We start from the raw sequence: 14402 nt of genomic DNA on the forward strand, positions 1-14402 counted from the left end.
TAAGTGGGAAACTTTTTTTTTACCATAATACGAGGTACTTCATTTACTTATTTACTTTTTTTTTTAACTTAGTTTGAAGTTCACAAGTGCAGTGAAGCCTGTTCTTAGCTCAATGTGTAATACCACTAGCAGCAAATGTTTTGTTATATTTTCATTGTTTATAATGGCACGGCTGCCATCTTGTTTTACAAGCATGTTTCACAGCTTGTTTTTAGTTGCACTTTGAATTCAGGTCAACTCCCTGACGAAATGATTGGCATAAAAAGCAGGGTTTTAAAAATAATTTCTTTAATTTCTTTTTATGAAACAAAAAGAAGGAAAAAATCCATTAATCGGATTTGGTATGATAAAATCGGAGATTTATTTTTTAATTCATATCGCCCAGCCCTACCTAAACGTCTTCCCCTTGTTCATAAGATTCATTTAGGTTGTATGTTCGTTCCACCGTGTAAAAATGATGCCGACAAAACATAAAAATATCACATCTCTGTCCCTCATAGCTGAATTTCTTCTGCATTTTCTCACAGGGTTTTTAATTTTCTTTTTAACATTTTGACCTTAAGTCAGATATTGTGATTTATTCATTTGCGTTTTCCTTCCTTAAAGGTCTGTCTGGGCTTTTCGACACGGCCTGCACCACGCCAGCCCTTCTGCTCCTGACGCCTCGGTGATGAACCTGATCTCCGCCCTGGAGTCCCGAGGTCCCCAGCCCCGCCCTCCGCCTCCTCCCTCCTCTCTCAGTTCCGCACGCCATCCTGGCAGACAGGTGGGGCCTTGTTAGATCCTCCCTGATGCGTTGACATTCAGGCAGACCCAATGTCAATATGACATTTAAAAAAGTAAAAAAAAAAAAAAAAATGTTTGCAGATATTATTATAATAAAAAAATGTGTGTAGGGTAGGGCTGAACAATTAATCACATTTCAATATAATCGTGATTTAAAAAAAAACCATTTCCAAATTGTAGAGGTCTGCAATTTTTGGCTATGTAACAATTAGGGAATTAGACACGTCCATTAGGTGTTGGTAAAATGTTTGAAGTGGGTTTGCTCCACATGGAAGGGAAGACAGTTGCAGCAGGGAGATAATATAACTTTATTACTTGTTTTAGAGTTTATATAATCATACAAAGCATTACGTACAGGTCAATCAGTTTAATACATAGACTTGCTTTTTGGTTGGACTTTATGTTCAACAAGGATTGATGTCCAATTAAATTAAAAGCTGTTCTCTTGAATAATATTCTGATCAATAGAAACATTAAAAGTTCATATTTAAAATAGTCCTTGTTTACAAACATCTTTATTTAGAGGCCATTTTTGTTGCTTGTGGTTAATGTGGAGAAAAGTCAAAATTGCAATTTTGGTTGAAATATATTGTAGGCAGAACGCAATAATTTCTGCTCCGAGTTTAGATGCTGCGGGTCTTTTAGCAAAATCCGCACGGCGAGGAAACAAATTGATTTGTTGTTTACATATATTTTAAAACACATGATAAATTAAACTGAAAAAAAAATGCATTAAATCGCAATATTAGGGGAAAAAAATCGCAATTAGATTATTTTCCAAAATCCCCTAATGTAGGGGGCATTCTTTGTGCTTAAAGCCCCCACTTTTTCATTTCTTTTTATAATTTTGAGTAATAAATTGTCCAATTTCTGAGTAATTTTTCCACGTTTTCCTCCTTTTTTTCCAGCGATGCACACGCCTGCCCCCCCTGAACTGTTCATCTCCGGAGCCCTTCCCGGCTCTGGGTCCTTCCCCTCCTCTTCAGCGCTGTCGGCCTATCAACATCCGGCGTCCTTCTCCAGTCGCTCCTTCCCCGCGGCCTCCCTCTCCCTCCAGGACACGCCCACATTCAGCCCCACCTCCAACGGGCTGCTCTCCCCCCCACGACCCCCTGATACACATCAAAGCGCCGTCCCAGTCCAGCCTGGGCTTCGACAGACTCCTGTCCTCGCAGGGCGCCGCCGCCCGCCGCCTTACAGGGGCAGCCAGGACCCCACGGGCGCCACGTCGGCCCAGGCGTCGTCCGCCCGGCACCTGCAGTCGCACCAGTTCAACCTGCTTGTCGTCTCAGCTCCAGGATCAGTCCTCGCAGCTGTACAACCCGTCGGTGTTCTCCTCGGCCCAGCCGCAGCCCCAGTCCCAGTCGCAGTCCAACGCGGCCCAGGAGCGCGCCATGCCGCGGCAGGACAGCGTCATCAAGCACTACCAGCGGCCCACGCCCGCCCAGTCGCAGCTCTCGTCCTCGGCCGCTCACTCGCTCCAGCACTACCTGAGCTGCGGCGGGGCGGGCTACCAGCAGATCGCCACCCACCACAGGCACGCCGGCCTTCCCTGCAGCCCGCTGGGCGACCAGAGCCCCTCCTCGGACCACAAGCCCGCCTCTCGCACCGAACAGTATCGACCCATCATCCAGCCTCCCTACTCCTCATCTTCCTCCTCGTCTTCTTCCTCGGCCGGAAAGGGCACGAAAAGCAGTTCCAGCAGCGGCTATTCTTCGGGCAGCTCTGCGTCGTCGTCGCGAACTCCTCACACGCCCCCCTCGGCCTCCTCCACCTCCTCTTCCTCGTCGTCGTCTTCCGCGACGTCGGGCGCTCACCCTTCAAACTCCATCCCCCACCTCCAGCTCCAGCGCGGCGCCGTCTCGGCAGCAGCCGCCCCCACAGCCTGCCCCGCCGCCCCCAACCCGCAGCAGCAGCAGCCCCCCTCCACCTCCACCTCGGCTCCCCAGTCTCTCCCCAAGTCCTGCCTTTCTGGCTACGGGTCCCCCGTGCCCCCGGTGAAGACCCCCACCTCCGCTCTCACTGGCCAGACGCCGCCTCAGCAACAGACTCAGTCGTACTCCCCTAACCAGCCCCCTACGTCCCACCTGGGGCCGTCCTACGGAGGCTTTAACTCGCCACAAGCCCAGGACCTGAGCTCTGGGACGGGCGGCAAAGGCTACGGCAGCTTAGGCGGGCGGAGCCATTCGTATTCCACCGACCTGTACGGAGCGGATTCCGCCTACGGGTCCCTGCCCTCCTCTCTGGGCGGAGCCGGCAGCCCGTCGCTCGGCTACGGCGCCCCCGGTCACTCCCCTGCCCTCCTAAGGTCCAGCGGCTCATCGGGCAGCGGAGCGTCTGGCGGAGGGAGCAGCAGCGGCGGCGGGAGCGGGACCTCCGGGTCAGGAGGAGCGACGGGAGGCAGCATGAGCAGCGAGAGAGGCGGGGGAGGCAGCGGTGGCGGTTCCTATCATATCCCAGACTCCAGCCCCTCTCCGTCGGGCAACTCTGGCATCATCCGGCCGGGACTGCACTCCCCAGTGCCCACCTGTCCCACGCAGTCTCCGGGCGGCGCTGGCTCCAATAAGTACATCCCCTCCGTCCTCTCGCCCACGTTCCTGGCGTCCCCCCAGGCGTACCCCGACACCAGGGGCCCCGCCTCCCAGCCGCAGCCGTATCACTCCGGCTCCTCCAAAGCCAAGCCCGACGGCTCCATGATGGGCGTGGGCTCCCAGCGGTCCCAGGAGGAAGTGGACGACGACGACGAGTTCTTGATTCAGCACCTGCTGCAGGCCCAAGCGAGCCCCGCCCCCCAGGCGGCCCACCACCACGCTCAGCAGCCGCCCCAGCAGCCGCCGCAGCAGAGCCAGCCGCCGCCGCAGTCGGTGCCGCCGACCAGCGACTCGGGCAAAGGGATGAGTTACGACATGGGCAAGACGCCCGAGGAGCGGTACCACCCACAGAGCGTCATCCGTACGCACAGCGCCACGTCCGCCGCCGGCGTTGGAAACGCGGGTTCTGGAGGGTCAATCTCCGGGCTGGACAGCCAGCTGGAGATGTCGCTGAAGAAGCAGCAGCATCACCACCACCAGACGCAGCAGCAAAGGGGCGACAGATCTGTTGGCAGCAGCAGGAACGGCAACGGGCGAGGCAGCGGCGAGCAAGTGCACTCGCACCTGCACCACCACGACGGCCTCGGCTCCGTCGTTCACTACGGCCGGGGCGACCCGTACACCCAGCACTCGCTCGCCGCGCAGCACGGCCAGCACGTGTCGTCGCATCCTCAGATGCCCCCGCACCAGATGGAGCTCCAGAAGAAGCCGCAGGACCGCGGCGACATCCCGTATCCCCGCAAAACGCCGGAGCTGCAGCAGCAGCAGCAGCAGCAGTCCCAGGCCGCCGTGTCCCTCATGGACTCGCCCACCGACCAGTCCCGCCAGCCGCCCCACCTGCTGCAGTCGGTGCTGTCGCACACCACCCGCAACAAGCTGGAGCCCCACCAACCGCACCACAAGATGGACTCCCACCGCCAACACCAACAGCACCAGAAGATGGAGTCCCATCAGCACCCGCAGCACCACAAACTCGACTCTCATGCGCAGCACCAACAGCACCATAAGATGGACTCCCACAGCCAGCAGCAGCAGCAGCAGCACTCCATCAGCCAGCAGCAGGCTGTGATGGAGGGCGGCGGCGGGCGACTCGGCTCCGGCAAGCACCAGACCCAGACCCAGACCACCCAGCTGCAGCTGCAGCTGCAGTCCCAGGCGCTGGAGGTGGCGGCGGCCCACTACAACCACGGCCCCCACCAGCACGACCAGGGCCAGGTCAAACAGAGCTCGGTGGTCTCCTCCCTGGACATGCTGGAGCGCTCCCTCTCTCAGAGCTCCGGCGCAGACGAGGACCGGCGCGGCGGACCGGGGAGCGCGGGGAGGAGCGGCGGCGGCGGCGGCGCAGGGGGCGGCGGCGGCGAGCGTCACCGGCAGCAGCAGGAGCCGCAGAGGCAGCACGCCCCCCACCATCAGCCGCAGCAAGCCCACCACTCGGCCCCCGAGCTCCACTCCTTCCTGACGGAGCCCGACATCGGCCTGTCCACGCCGTCTCACATGCACCACCTCTCGCAGCATCACGCCCAGCAGCAGCAGCAGCAGCAGCAGCAGCACCACCTCCCCCCCCACCACATCCCCGCGCCCCCCGCCCAGGCTCAGCCCGACCCGCAGCAGAGCCAGCTGGACCAGCAGCGCTCCGAGCAGCACCAGTTCGACACCGTCAGTCCGGTGGAGAAGGCGGACCAGAACCAGCAGGGCAACCGCTTCGTGCCCCTGACCTCCATCTGCTTCCCGGACTCCCTCCTCCAGGACGAGGACCGCTCCTTCTTCCCGGTGATGGAGGACATGTTCTGCACGGAGGACTACAAGTCCAGCTGCGCCGGCGGCGCCGGTCCGGGGCAGGAGGAGATGAACGAGAGCCACCCGGGCCAGGAGGGCATGGACTCCATGAAGGGCGGGCAGAGCGCGGGGGGAGCTGCGGGGAGCGGCGGCCCGGGCTACAACATGATGGGCCACCATGGCGGGGACCAGGCGTATGAGCAGTACTGCCACGGCCTGGAGGAACCCAGCAACAACACCATGACTCTGGACCTGGACTCTCTAAAGACCCACGAGCTCCCCTCCACGGTCAACACCGAGCAGCTGGGTCTGATCCAGTCCCAGGCGCCGGCCATGGGCATGGGCTCCAACGCGGCCGGACCCAACAACACCGGCGCTAAGATGTCCTCCGGTCCTGGAGGAGCCGGCTCAGGAGGCGGGTCCGGAGGCCTCCAGTCTCCCATCTTCTGCTCGTCCCGTCCCAAGAAACTCCTCAAGTCCAGCTCGTTCCACCTGCTGAAGGAGCGCCGGGACCCCAACACACTACCGAAGAAGAGTTACGCCCAGGAATACGAGTTTGAGGACGACGAAGATAAAGCCGACCAGCCGGCGGACATCCGGCTGAACAGCCGCAGGCTGCCCGACCTCCTGCCCGATCTGGTGTCCAGCTGCAGGAAGGGAGGAGGAGGAGGATCGCTGAGCCCTTTGATGGGCGACATCGACTTTTACCACTCCTCTGGCTACTCCTCCATGGGTTCCCACTCCATCCTTCCTCCGGACGGGCCCAAGAAGAGGGGCCGCAAGCCCACCCGGCCCAAAAGAGAGGGCCCCCCGAGGCCGAGAGGCAGGCCACGCATCCGCCCCATGCCGGAGCCCTACACGCCCCGCGGCATGATGGGGGAAATGGGCGGATCCACAGTCGGAGGGGGATTCAGCGTGGAGGGCCGAGGCAGGGGCAGAGGGCGCGGAAGCCGAGGCAGAGGAGGAGGAAGGAGGGAGGATATGTACATGGAGATGAGCGGGAAGGAGCAGGACCAGATGCACTCGCATCACCTGCAGCAGCAGCAGCAGCTCCACCACCAGCAGCAGCAGCAGCAGCAGCAGCAGCAGCAGCATGAGCCCATCCCGCCTCTGAAGGTCAGTGCTCCTCTAACAAACCTCAGACAGCTGTGGCTGGGATCGCTGCAGAAAAGGAGTTCATTTTTCCTGACAGGTCTGAGCTGCTGCTTCAGATTTTCAATTCAATTTATTTATTTATATAGCGCCAATTCATGATACATGTCATCTTGAAGCACTTTCCAAAGTCAAATTCATTCAGATTATACAGATTTCATCTCTAAGGAAACCCTTTATAAGGACTAAGACACATAAAAGGGTAAAACTTTGCTGTGTTTTGGTGCTTTTAATCATCCATTTACAGCCATTTTATTTCTGCGTGGACTCATAACAAAATTACCTTTTAAAAACAAAACAAATTTTGGTGCATTTTTTTTTTCTTTTAAATCCAAAAAAGTACAAAATTATACCTGTAGGCTCGAATATATACATATGTGGGGTGGGTGTGGGTGTAGTGGCTTTATAGCCGGGTGATTGTGTCCTAGGAATGCTCTATGCGATGGTTTAAATGCAGAGGACACTTTTCACTGGAAACTGTGTTATGATAAATCAAGACGATTATTATCATCGTATTTTAATAGAATATGTTAAATCTTAGTAAGTTGAAGAGCGATTAGATACGGCACCACGTGGTCAAGCAAAATTTCCTCTGGACTAAAGTTTGTTTGACCAGCCGGTGTTACTGGTGCGTTGGGGAGAGAAAATGGAGTCCACGGAGAAGGACTATGTCCAGAAAGCCCTGGCACACTGCAAAAACAGAACTTAAAATAAGTAAAATGTTCTTAAAGTTAGTGTATTTGTCCTTGATTTGAGCAGGTAAATAAGATGATTTGCCAAAGGAATAAGATTTTTGATCTTAAAATAGGAACAACTCATCTCCATCTTCTTATTTCAAGTGCAGGATGTCTAATTATCTTATATTAGGGGTCAAAATACTCACTCCATTGGCAAATAATCTTATTTACCTGCTCAAGTCAAGGACAAATACACTAACTTTAAGAACATTTTACTTATTTTTAGATCCTTTTTTGCAGTGTAAGCGCAAACAAAGGAACCTGGGTCAGATGTTCAGCCAGAATTACATCAGGACCTTGTTGATGGCAACACAAGGCGTGTGGTTTATCAAAACAATTATCAACGTTTTAATGGGAGGGGTGTGAACCGATTTCAGAGAAAATCAATCACACTGCAAAAAGGGAACTAAAAGGAAGTAAAATCTTGAAATGACTGTTTTTGTCCCCGATTACAGCAGGTAAATAAGATTATCTGCCAATGAAATTAGATTTTTACACTTAAAATAGGAACGACTCATCTCCATCGTCTTGTTTCAAGTGCAGGATATCTAAATATCTTATTTTAAGGGTAAAAATACTCATTCCATTGGCGAATAATCTTATTTACTTGCTCAAATCACGGACAAATACGCTAATTTGAAGAACTTCTTGTTTCCACTTCTTGCAGAAAATGGACCATTGACGTCATCAGTCCTCTCTGCAAAAAAACAACAGCTATAATGCATCAAAGCTTTTTGGTGTACAAGGCTGGACGATATGGCCAAAACTTATATCAGGATATATTTCTTAGTTTTGGTCGATACAATATAATTAGATGGATATTAACAAAATAAAAGCCTCAGAAAGACGGCAAAGAATGCCCACAACAGATGCCTGCACAAACTCCTGAAAATTATTTGACCATGTTTATAAAACTCCTCCAATATAACATTTTAGTAATATTTGCTTCAATAAATAAAATGCATAAAACTACCATATTTTTCAGACTATAAGTCACTTTTTTTTTCATAGTTTGGCCAATCTTGTGACTTATATTCAGGTGCGACTTATAGGGCTGGACAATATAGGAAGAAAAAAAAACATTGATAAAATAGAAATCATAATGATCGATATCGATAATTATCAACAAATTCAAAACATATATTTTAAGGCAACCCTGGCCATTTTATGCTGTTGCTTAGCAACCTATTTTTAGATAAAGACACACAAACACTGAATTCAAACTCAACCCATTATTGAACCAACCTTTTACCAAAACTGCAAGTTTTAAAAAAAATTAATAAGAAAACGTGCTGTCTGAGCCCTTTGAAGGGGGCGGAGCTTGGTTCCCGGGTCTGCGTTGTGATTGGTTGGGAGGATGTAATGACTGTAATATTAACCTACATGATAGGCTAGAATGCAAAAGGAAGGAAAACTGTTCAATTTAACTTTTTATTGACCTTTTTCTTCTATCATACGTCTATCGATCGATATATATTGATATTGAATTATCGTCCAGCCCTAGTGGTGTATGTAAACTTCAGAACCCAGCTGTAGCAGACCCTGAAACCGCGTGTTGGTGCGTTTTGCATCGTGAGAACCCAGAGATATAAAGTCCTGCCTGTAAAGCTCAGCAGGACTTTTCTTTTTTTTTGAGAATGCATAAATTAATGTGGAGCTGCAGCAGATGATCGGTCGTCTTCCCTCTCCTGCCACGGATCTCCTGCCACACCTCGGCGCTCTCTCAGTTTTCTTTTAACACTCACATTCAGAACTCAATTAGTTCTTATTTTAAAGTAGTTCATTTCAAACTAATGGCTTTTAAGTCGTCTTTAGGAGTCGTGACGTTTTTTTTTTTGTTTTGTTCTTGCAGATCAAGTTGCCAGTTGGGACCCTGTCCTCCTCTGACGCCTTGCTGAGGACAGACTCGCTGTCTGGCACCGACCCGGCTTTGTCAGACGGCTCGGTTGGCTCGGCTCCCTCGCTGGGTTTGAGTCCTGGCCCCCCCTGCAGCACGGAGAGCACCAGGAGCCAGGACAAGAACAAGCAGAAAAGCCAGATGATGAGCGAAGGCGTGGATGAAGAGGGACTGGATGAGAGGGTAAAAGCTAGCAGATTCAATTCAATTCAATTTTATTTATATAGCGCCAATTCATGAAACATGTCATCTCAAGGCTCTTTACAAAGTCAAATTCAATCATATTTTACAGATTGGGTCAGATTATACAGATTGGTCAAAAATGTCCTATATAAGGAAACCAGTTGATTGCATCAAAGTCCCAACAAGCAGCATTCACTCCTGGGGAACCGTAGAGCTACAGGGAGAGTCATCTGCATTGTCCATGGCTTTGCTGCAATCCCTCATACTGAGCAAGCATGAAGCGACAGTGGGAAGAAAAACTCCCCATTAACGGGAAGGAAAACCTCCGGCAGAACCGGGCTCAGTATGAACGGTCATCTGCCTCGACCGACTGGGGTTACAGAAGACAGAACAGAGACACAACAAGAGAAACAAAAAAGCACAGAAGCACACATTGATCTAGTAATCTGTTCTACATTAGATGGTAGTAGCGGGTGAGCCGTCTTCTCTGGATGATGTCACAGTTAACAGAACGCCAGACCAGGTGTACCTACTATGAAGATAAAAGAGAGAGAACAGAAAGTTAAAGCAGAAATGACAACACATAATGCATAATTGAAGAACAATAGAACTCTATAGAGCAGGGGTGTCAAACATACGGCCCGCGGCCCTGTGGCTAAATGCATTATCATAATTAAAAAAAAAATGTGGCAATAAGATGCCACAAAGAGCTCATCAGATTTGACTTTCACAAGTGGACAAGATAAAAGGAAGAGAATGATAAAACAATTATTGAAAAAAACATGTACTTCGTTTAATTGAAAATATGCAGTTCCTATATTGTCCACGGGGGGGCGCTGTGTTTTAATCAGCAGATTAAGCTTCAGGTGTGGAAAAATTCAAATCATTTCTTAATTTTTATCTGTTTGATGTATTTTGTCATGCAGGACATTGTTTTTAAGTTCCAAAAAAATGTGAATAAATGTTTTTCAACATTGTACAATCACTGTGATCAGTTCTTATGCATAATGCACTGCAGTAAATGTTTAACTGAGTAAAAGTATTGTTGAAATTGCACATACTTTTCTTAAAAATGCTGAGGTTATTCATAATATATTGTGTAAAAGTGAAATTAACTTATTATAAAAATCAACAATAAGTCCACATGTATTAGTTCTATTTAATCTTGCAATGAGTTTACTCGTGTGGCCCTCTTGAGATCAGATTAAGCTGAATGCGGCCCCTAAACCAAAATGAGTTTGACACCCCTGTTCTAGAGTGATGAAATTTGCAGGAGCGAGCACAGAATTCCTCAACATTAACATAATTTACTGCTGCAGCTCAGCCATGTTCTCTCTCTCTCTCTCTCTCTCTCTCTCTCTCGTTCTTCCAGGGAGATGAGAAGGACTCGGAGTCCAAAGCGGGCTTCGTGGCCTCCTTCCTGGACTTCCTAAAGACGGGGAAGAGGCCGCCGGGGTTGGACATCTCGCCAGGAATGGAGCACGACAACGGCGAGACGTCGCCCTGTAAAGCAGGGGGTCTGCGCCCCCTGTCTCCGGCGCCGCCTCCCCCGCCGCCGCCGCCTCCCTTCGGGGACGGTGAGGGCAACGGCGGACTGGCGCTTGGCAACTGCCCCAGCCCCAAGCGCCTGGAGGATGAGCTAAAGCGAAACCTGGAGACGTTGCCGTCGTTCTCGTCCGACGAGGAGGATTCGGTGGGGAAGAACCAGGACCTCCAGAAGAGCATCTCCTCGGCCATTTCGGCTCTGTACGACACGCCTCAGCTGACGTCGAACCTCCAGGCCCCTCTGCCTCCTCCGCCTCCTCAGCCCCAGACTCAGCCCATTCAGGCCTCGCTCTCGCCCGCCATGCAGCCGCCCACGCTGAGTCCACAGCCCGCCGTGCAGAGCGCACACTCCCAGGCCGAGTCTGACGAACCGGACGTCCTTGCCCCAGAAGACGGGGACATGGAGGAGGCCAAGGAGGAGGAGAACGAGGAGGAGAGGAGTACGGGAGGGGAGGAGGAGCCGGATATAACGGAGGAGATGGAGCCCCAGCTGGAAACCCTGGGAGCGCCTAAACTTGATGGTGAGTTTTGCCGTTGTCTTAATTTAGTTTAGCCTGAGCTGCTATGGTCTGGAAGATCAGTGGTTTTATTTTGGGTTTATTAAAGCATTAATAAGGCCTGTTTAGCTTTAACATACATTCTTTACTTATCCTGGTGGAAAATCGTTTCATTGAGATTATAAACTTTCTCTTTTTTTTTTTTTTTTTTTTAAAGACAATTACGATTTAGGGCTGAACAATTAATTGCATTTTCAATATAATCGCGATTTAAAAAAAACGCAATTTCCAAATCGCAGAGTCTGCAATTTTTGGCTATGTAACAATTAGTGAATTAGACACGTCCATTAGGTGTTGGTAAAATGTTTAAAGTGGGTTTGCCTCCACATGGAAGGGAAGACAGTTGCAGCAGTGAGATAATCTAACTTTTTTACTTGTTTTAGAGTTTATATAATCATACATAGCATTAAGTACAGGTCAATCAGTTTAATACATAGACTTGTTTGTTGGTTGCACTTTATGTTCAACAAGGATTGATGTCCAAAACAACTAAAAGCTGTTCTCTTGAATAATATTCTGATTAATAGAAACATTAAAAGTTCTTGTTTTAAATAGTCCTTCTTTACAAACATCTTTATTTAGAGGCCTTTTTTGTTGCTTGTGGTTAACGCAGAGAAAAGTCAAAATTGCAATTTTGGTTGAAATATATTGTAGGCAGAACGCAATCATTTCTGCTCTGAGTTTAGATGCTGTGGGTCTTTTAGCACCTGATCTGCACAGTGAGGAAACAAACTGATTTGTTGTTTGTATATGTTTAAAAAGACATGATAAATTAAACTGGGGGGAAAAAAATCACATTAAATCGCAATATTAAGAAAAAAAATCGCAATTAGATTATTTTCCAAAATCGTTCAGCCCTAATTACGATGCGTACAAAAGGCAGAAAACACCAACATATCCGCTAGAAATAATAATACGGCAGATATTGAGCCTAACCAGGAAGCTTTGCTGGATCTCTGGTAACGGTTGGAGACTTTCAGGTTAATCGTCTCCAGCTGGGTCAGTTGCTCTGAAAGGTGTTGAGCAGCCGGTCGTCAGCGCCCAGCCAGGGGTTGGTTAGGAGCTCTGGGTGGTTCTGAAACCTGCGTTCAGTGTTTGTTTCTTCCTGTTTGACGGAGACGGCCGTTATCGCTCCGCTGCCTGAACCACCGACCTCTGAGACGCTTTCCCTTCTGCCTCCAGTCTAAACCAGTGTCCAACCAAAAATCATAAAGTTTAAAGCACTAGTGTGGCAAAAATTACATTTTTCTTTTAAATAAAAATGTAAAGGTAATATTTTTATCCCTTTTTATTTCATCTGCTTCTAATACATTTAACACAAAGGAGTGGATTGTAATGTTGAAAAGTGATCTTTAAGTCTTTGTAGCTCCAAAGCAGAGTCCTTCATGATTGTGTTCTTATAAGACACTTTATACTTTTTTTTTGGAGGGGGTGTGATTGTTTTATTATATATTTTAGTTTCCGCTCAGCAACACGATCAGGAGCCGGGTCGCTTTCCTTATATTAATAAATAAAGGAAGTAGGGCTGGGCGATATGGATTCAAAAAATAAATCTCAGATTTTATCATACCAAATCCGATTAATTGATTTTTTTCCCCTCCTTTTTGTTTCATAAAAAGAAATTAAAGAAATTATTTTAAAACCTTGCTTTTTATGTCAAGCATTTCGTCAGGGATTGACCTGAATTCAAAGTGCAACTAAAAACAAGCTGTGAAACATGCTTGTAAAACAAGATGGCAGCCGTGCCATTATAAACAATGAAAATATAACAAAACATTTGCTGCTAGTGGTATTACACATTGAGCTAAGAACAGGCTTCACTGCACTTGTGAACTTCAAACTAAGTTAAAAAAAAGTAAATAAGTAAATGAAGTACCTCATATTATGGTTAAAAAAAGTTTCCACTTAACAATATTTTGACAATATATTTGCCTAAACATATATTCAGCATCACATGCTGTTCTCTTCATGGAAACCCAATGAGTGTACTGGCAAAATAAAATCCAGATTTTCAAAAAATGAAATCTTAAAGAATTGTAAATTCGAATTAATCGATTAAATCGACTTATCGCCCAGCCCTAAAAGGAAGGGGTGGGAGCAGCCTAGCAAAAAGTCACCAGATGTCCAAAATAAGATTAATGCAGAAACCTGGATAAGTTATATATTTTTTTTAATTTATTTTAAAAAGATTTTGCCTTTTAAAATTGTTGTCCTGAAAGATAAAAAAGCATCTATCTGCATTTACCGCCTTGAGGCAATATTTTCTCCATTTTTAGATAAGTCTTGGGGGGGGGGGGGGGGCAAATGGCCACACTTTGGACACCGCTGGTCTAAACAGGGTCTGTGTTGGTTGGCTGGCTTTGCTCAGGTTTGCACAGAGAAGTCAGTTTTCTCGCTGGAGTGGCCCTCATGGCCAGAAACTCAAAAATCATTTAGATTTTAGTTATTGAGTAAATATTGAGTAAAGAAGACTTAAAGTTTGCCATTACCTGTGTCTGATGTGCCTAGAAAAGTCAGAGGAAGCAGAAATCTGTATAAATCTGCTCTCTGTGGAACTCGTTGAGGCTGCATTAGGGTGAGAGAGAGCAAGACTTTGAGCAGAAAACAAAAAATGCCAAACAGATCACAGCAAATGTATCTTGTTTTATCGTTGGAGCTTTTAACTCCTGTTTGGTTTGGAAATCTTGGTTTCCTTTTGAAAATTTCAGCGAGAGCTACACCCTCCCAGATGCACGCGCACATTGCTGTTTCCGTGAAGCTAACCGTGCGAATTGCTCACAATAGATGCTAAAAGCAATGAGAAAAAAAAAAAAAAACACTGAAATCCTGTTTCACAGCAGCTGCTCTCTCACACGTATTGGGACCGGACCCCTGGCATAAATACAGAATAAATGCTCGCAGCGAGGCCGCTACAATAAAATACTTTCAGTGTATCTTTTGAGATTTTAGTGCCAAGACACATGGGAATCCACTGAAATCAGGGTTGGCAGGTGAAAGCTTTGCAACCGGAGATCTGAAATCCACAGAACGTCATGCATCTGTAGTTTGTTTGGATCTTTCTGCTTTGTTGTCAGAAGAATCCATGCTAGACTTTCACACACTCTCGTGTTTGGCCCCATTCTTCTTTTCCTCTGAACTGCTGTTGTTTTCAGGTTTCTTTTTTTTTTTTACTTTATAA

At 48.3% G+C, this 14402-nt stretch overlaps 1 protein-coding gene across 1 annotated transcript in view; it reads left to right on the forward strand.

Annotated features, from left to right (window-relative positions):
• Positions 1-634: 634 nt before the first annotated feature.
• Positions 635-14402, forward strand: part of prr12a (proline rich 12a) — a 33468-nt gene continuing 19700 nt past the window's right edge. The window contains 10 exon segments of the mRNA XM_036141734.1: positions 635-710; positions 713-766; positions 1695-1885; positions 1887-1973; positions 1976-2065; positions 2067-2618; positions 2620-2691; positions 2694-6269; positions 8895-9122; positions 10495-11188. Of these exon segments, the coding sequence (XP_035997627.1) occupies positions 671-710; positions 713-766; positions 1695-1885; positions 1887-1973; positions 1976-2065; positions 2067-2618; positions 2620-2691; positions 2694-6269; positions 8895-9122; positions 10495-11188 (5584 nt within the window). The 5' untranslated portion in view covers positions 635-670.

Source organism: Fundulus heteroclitus, chromosome 10 (genome assembly GCF_011125445.2).
Source record: "Fundulus heteroclitus isolate FHET01 chromosome 10, MU-UCD_Fhet_4.1, whole genome shotgun sequence".
In the NCBI taxonomy this organism is placed as follows: Eukaryota; Metazoa; Chordata; class Actinopteri; order Cyprinodontiformes; family Fundulidae; genus Fundulus; species Fundulus heteroclitus.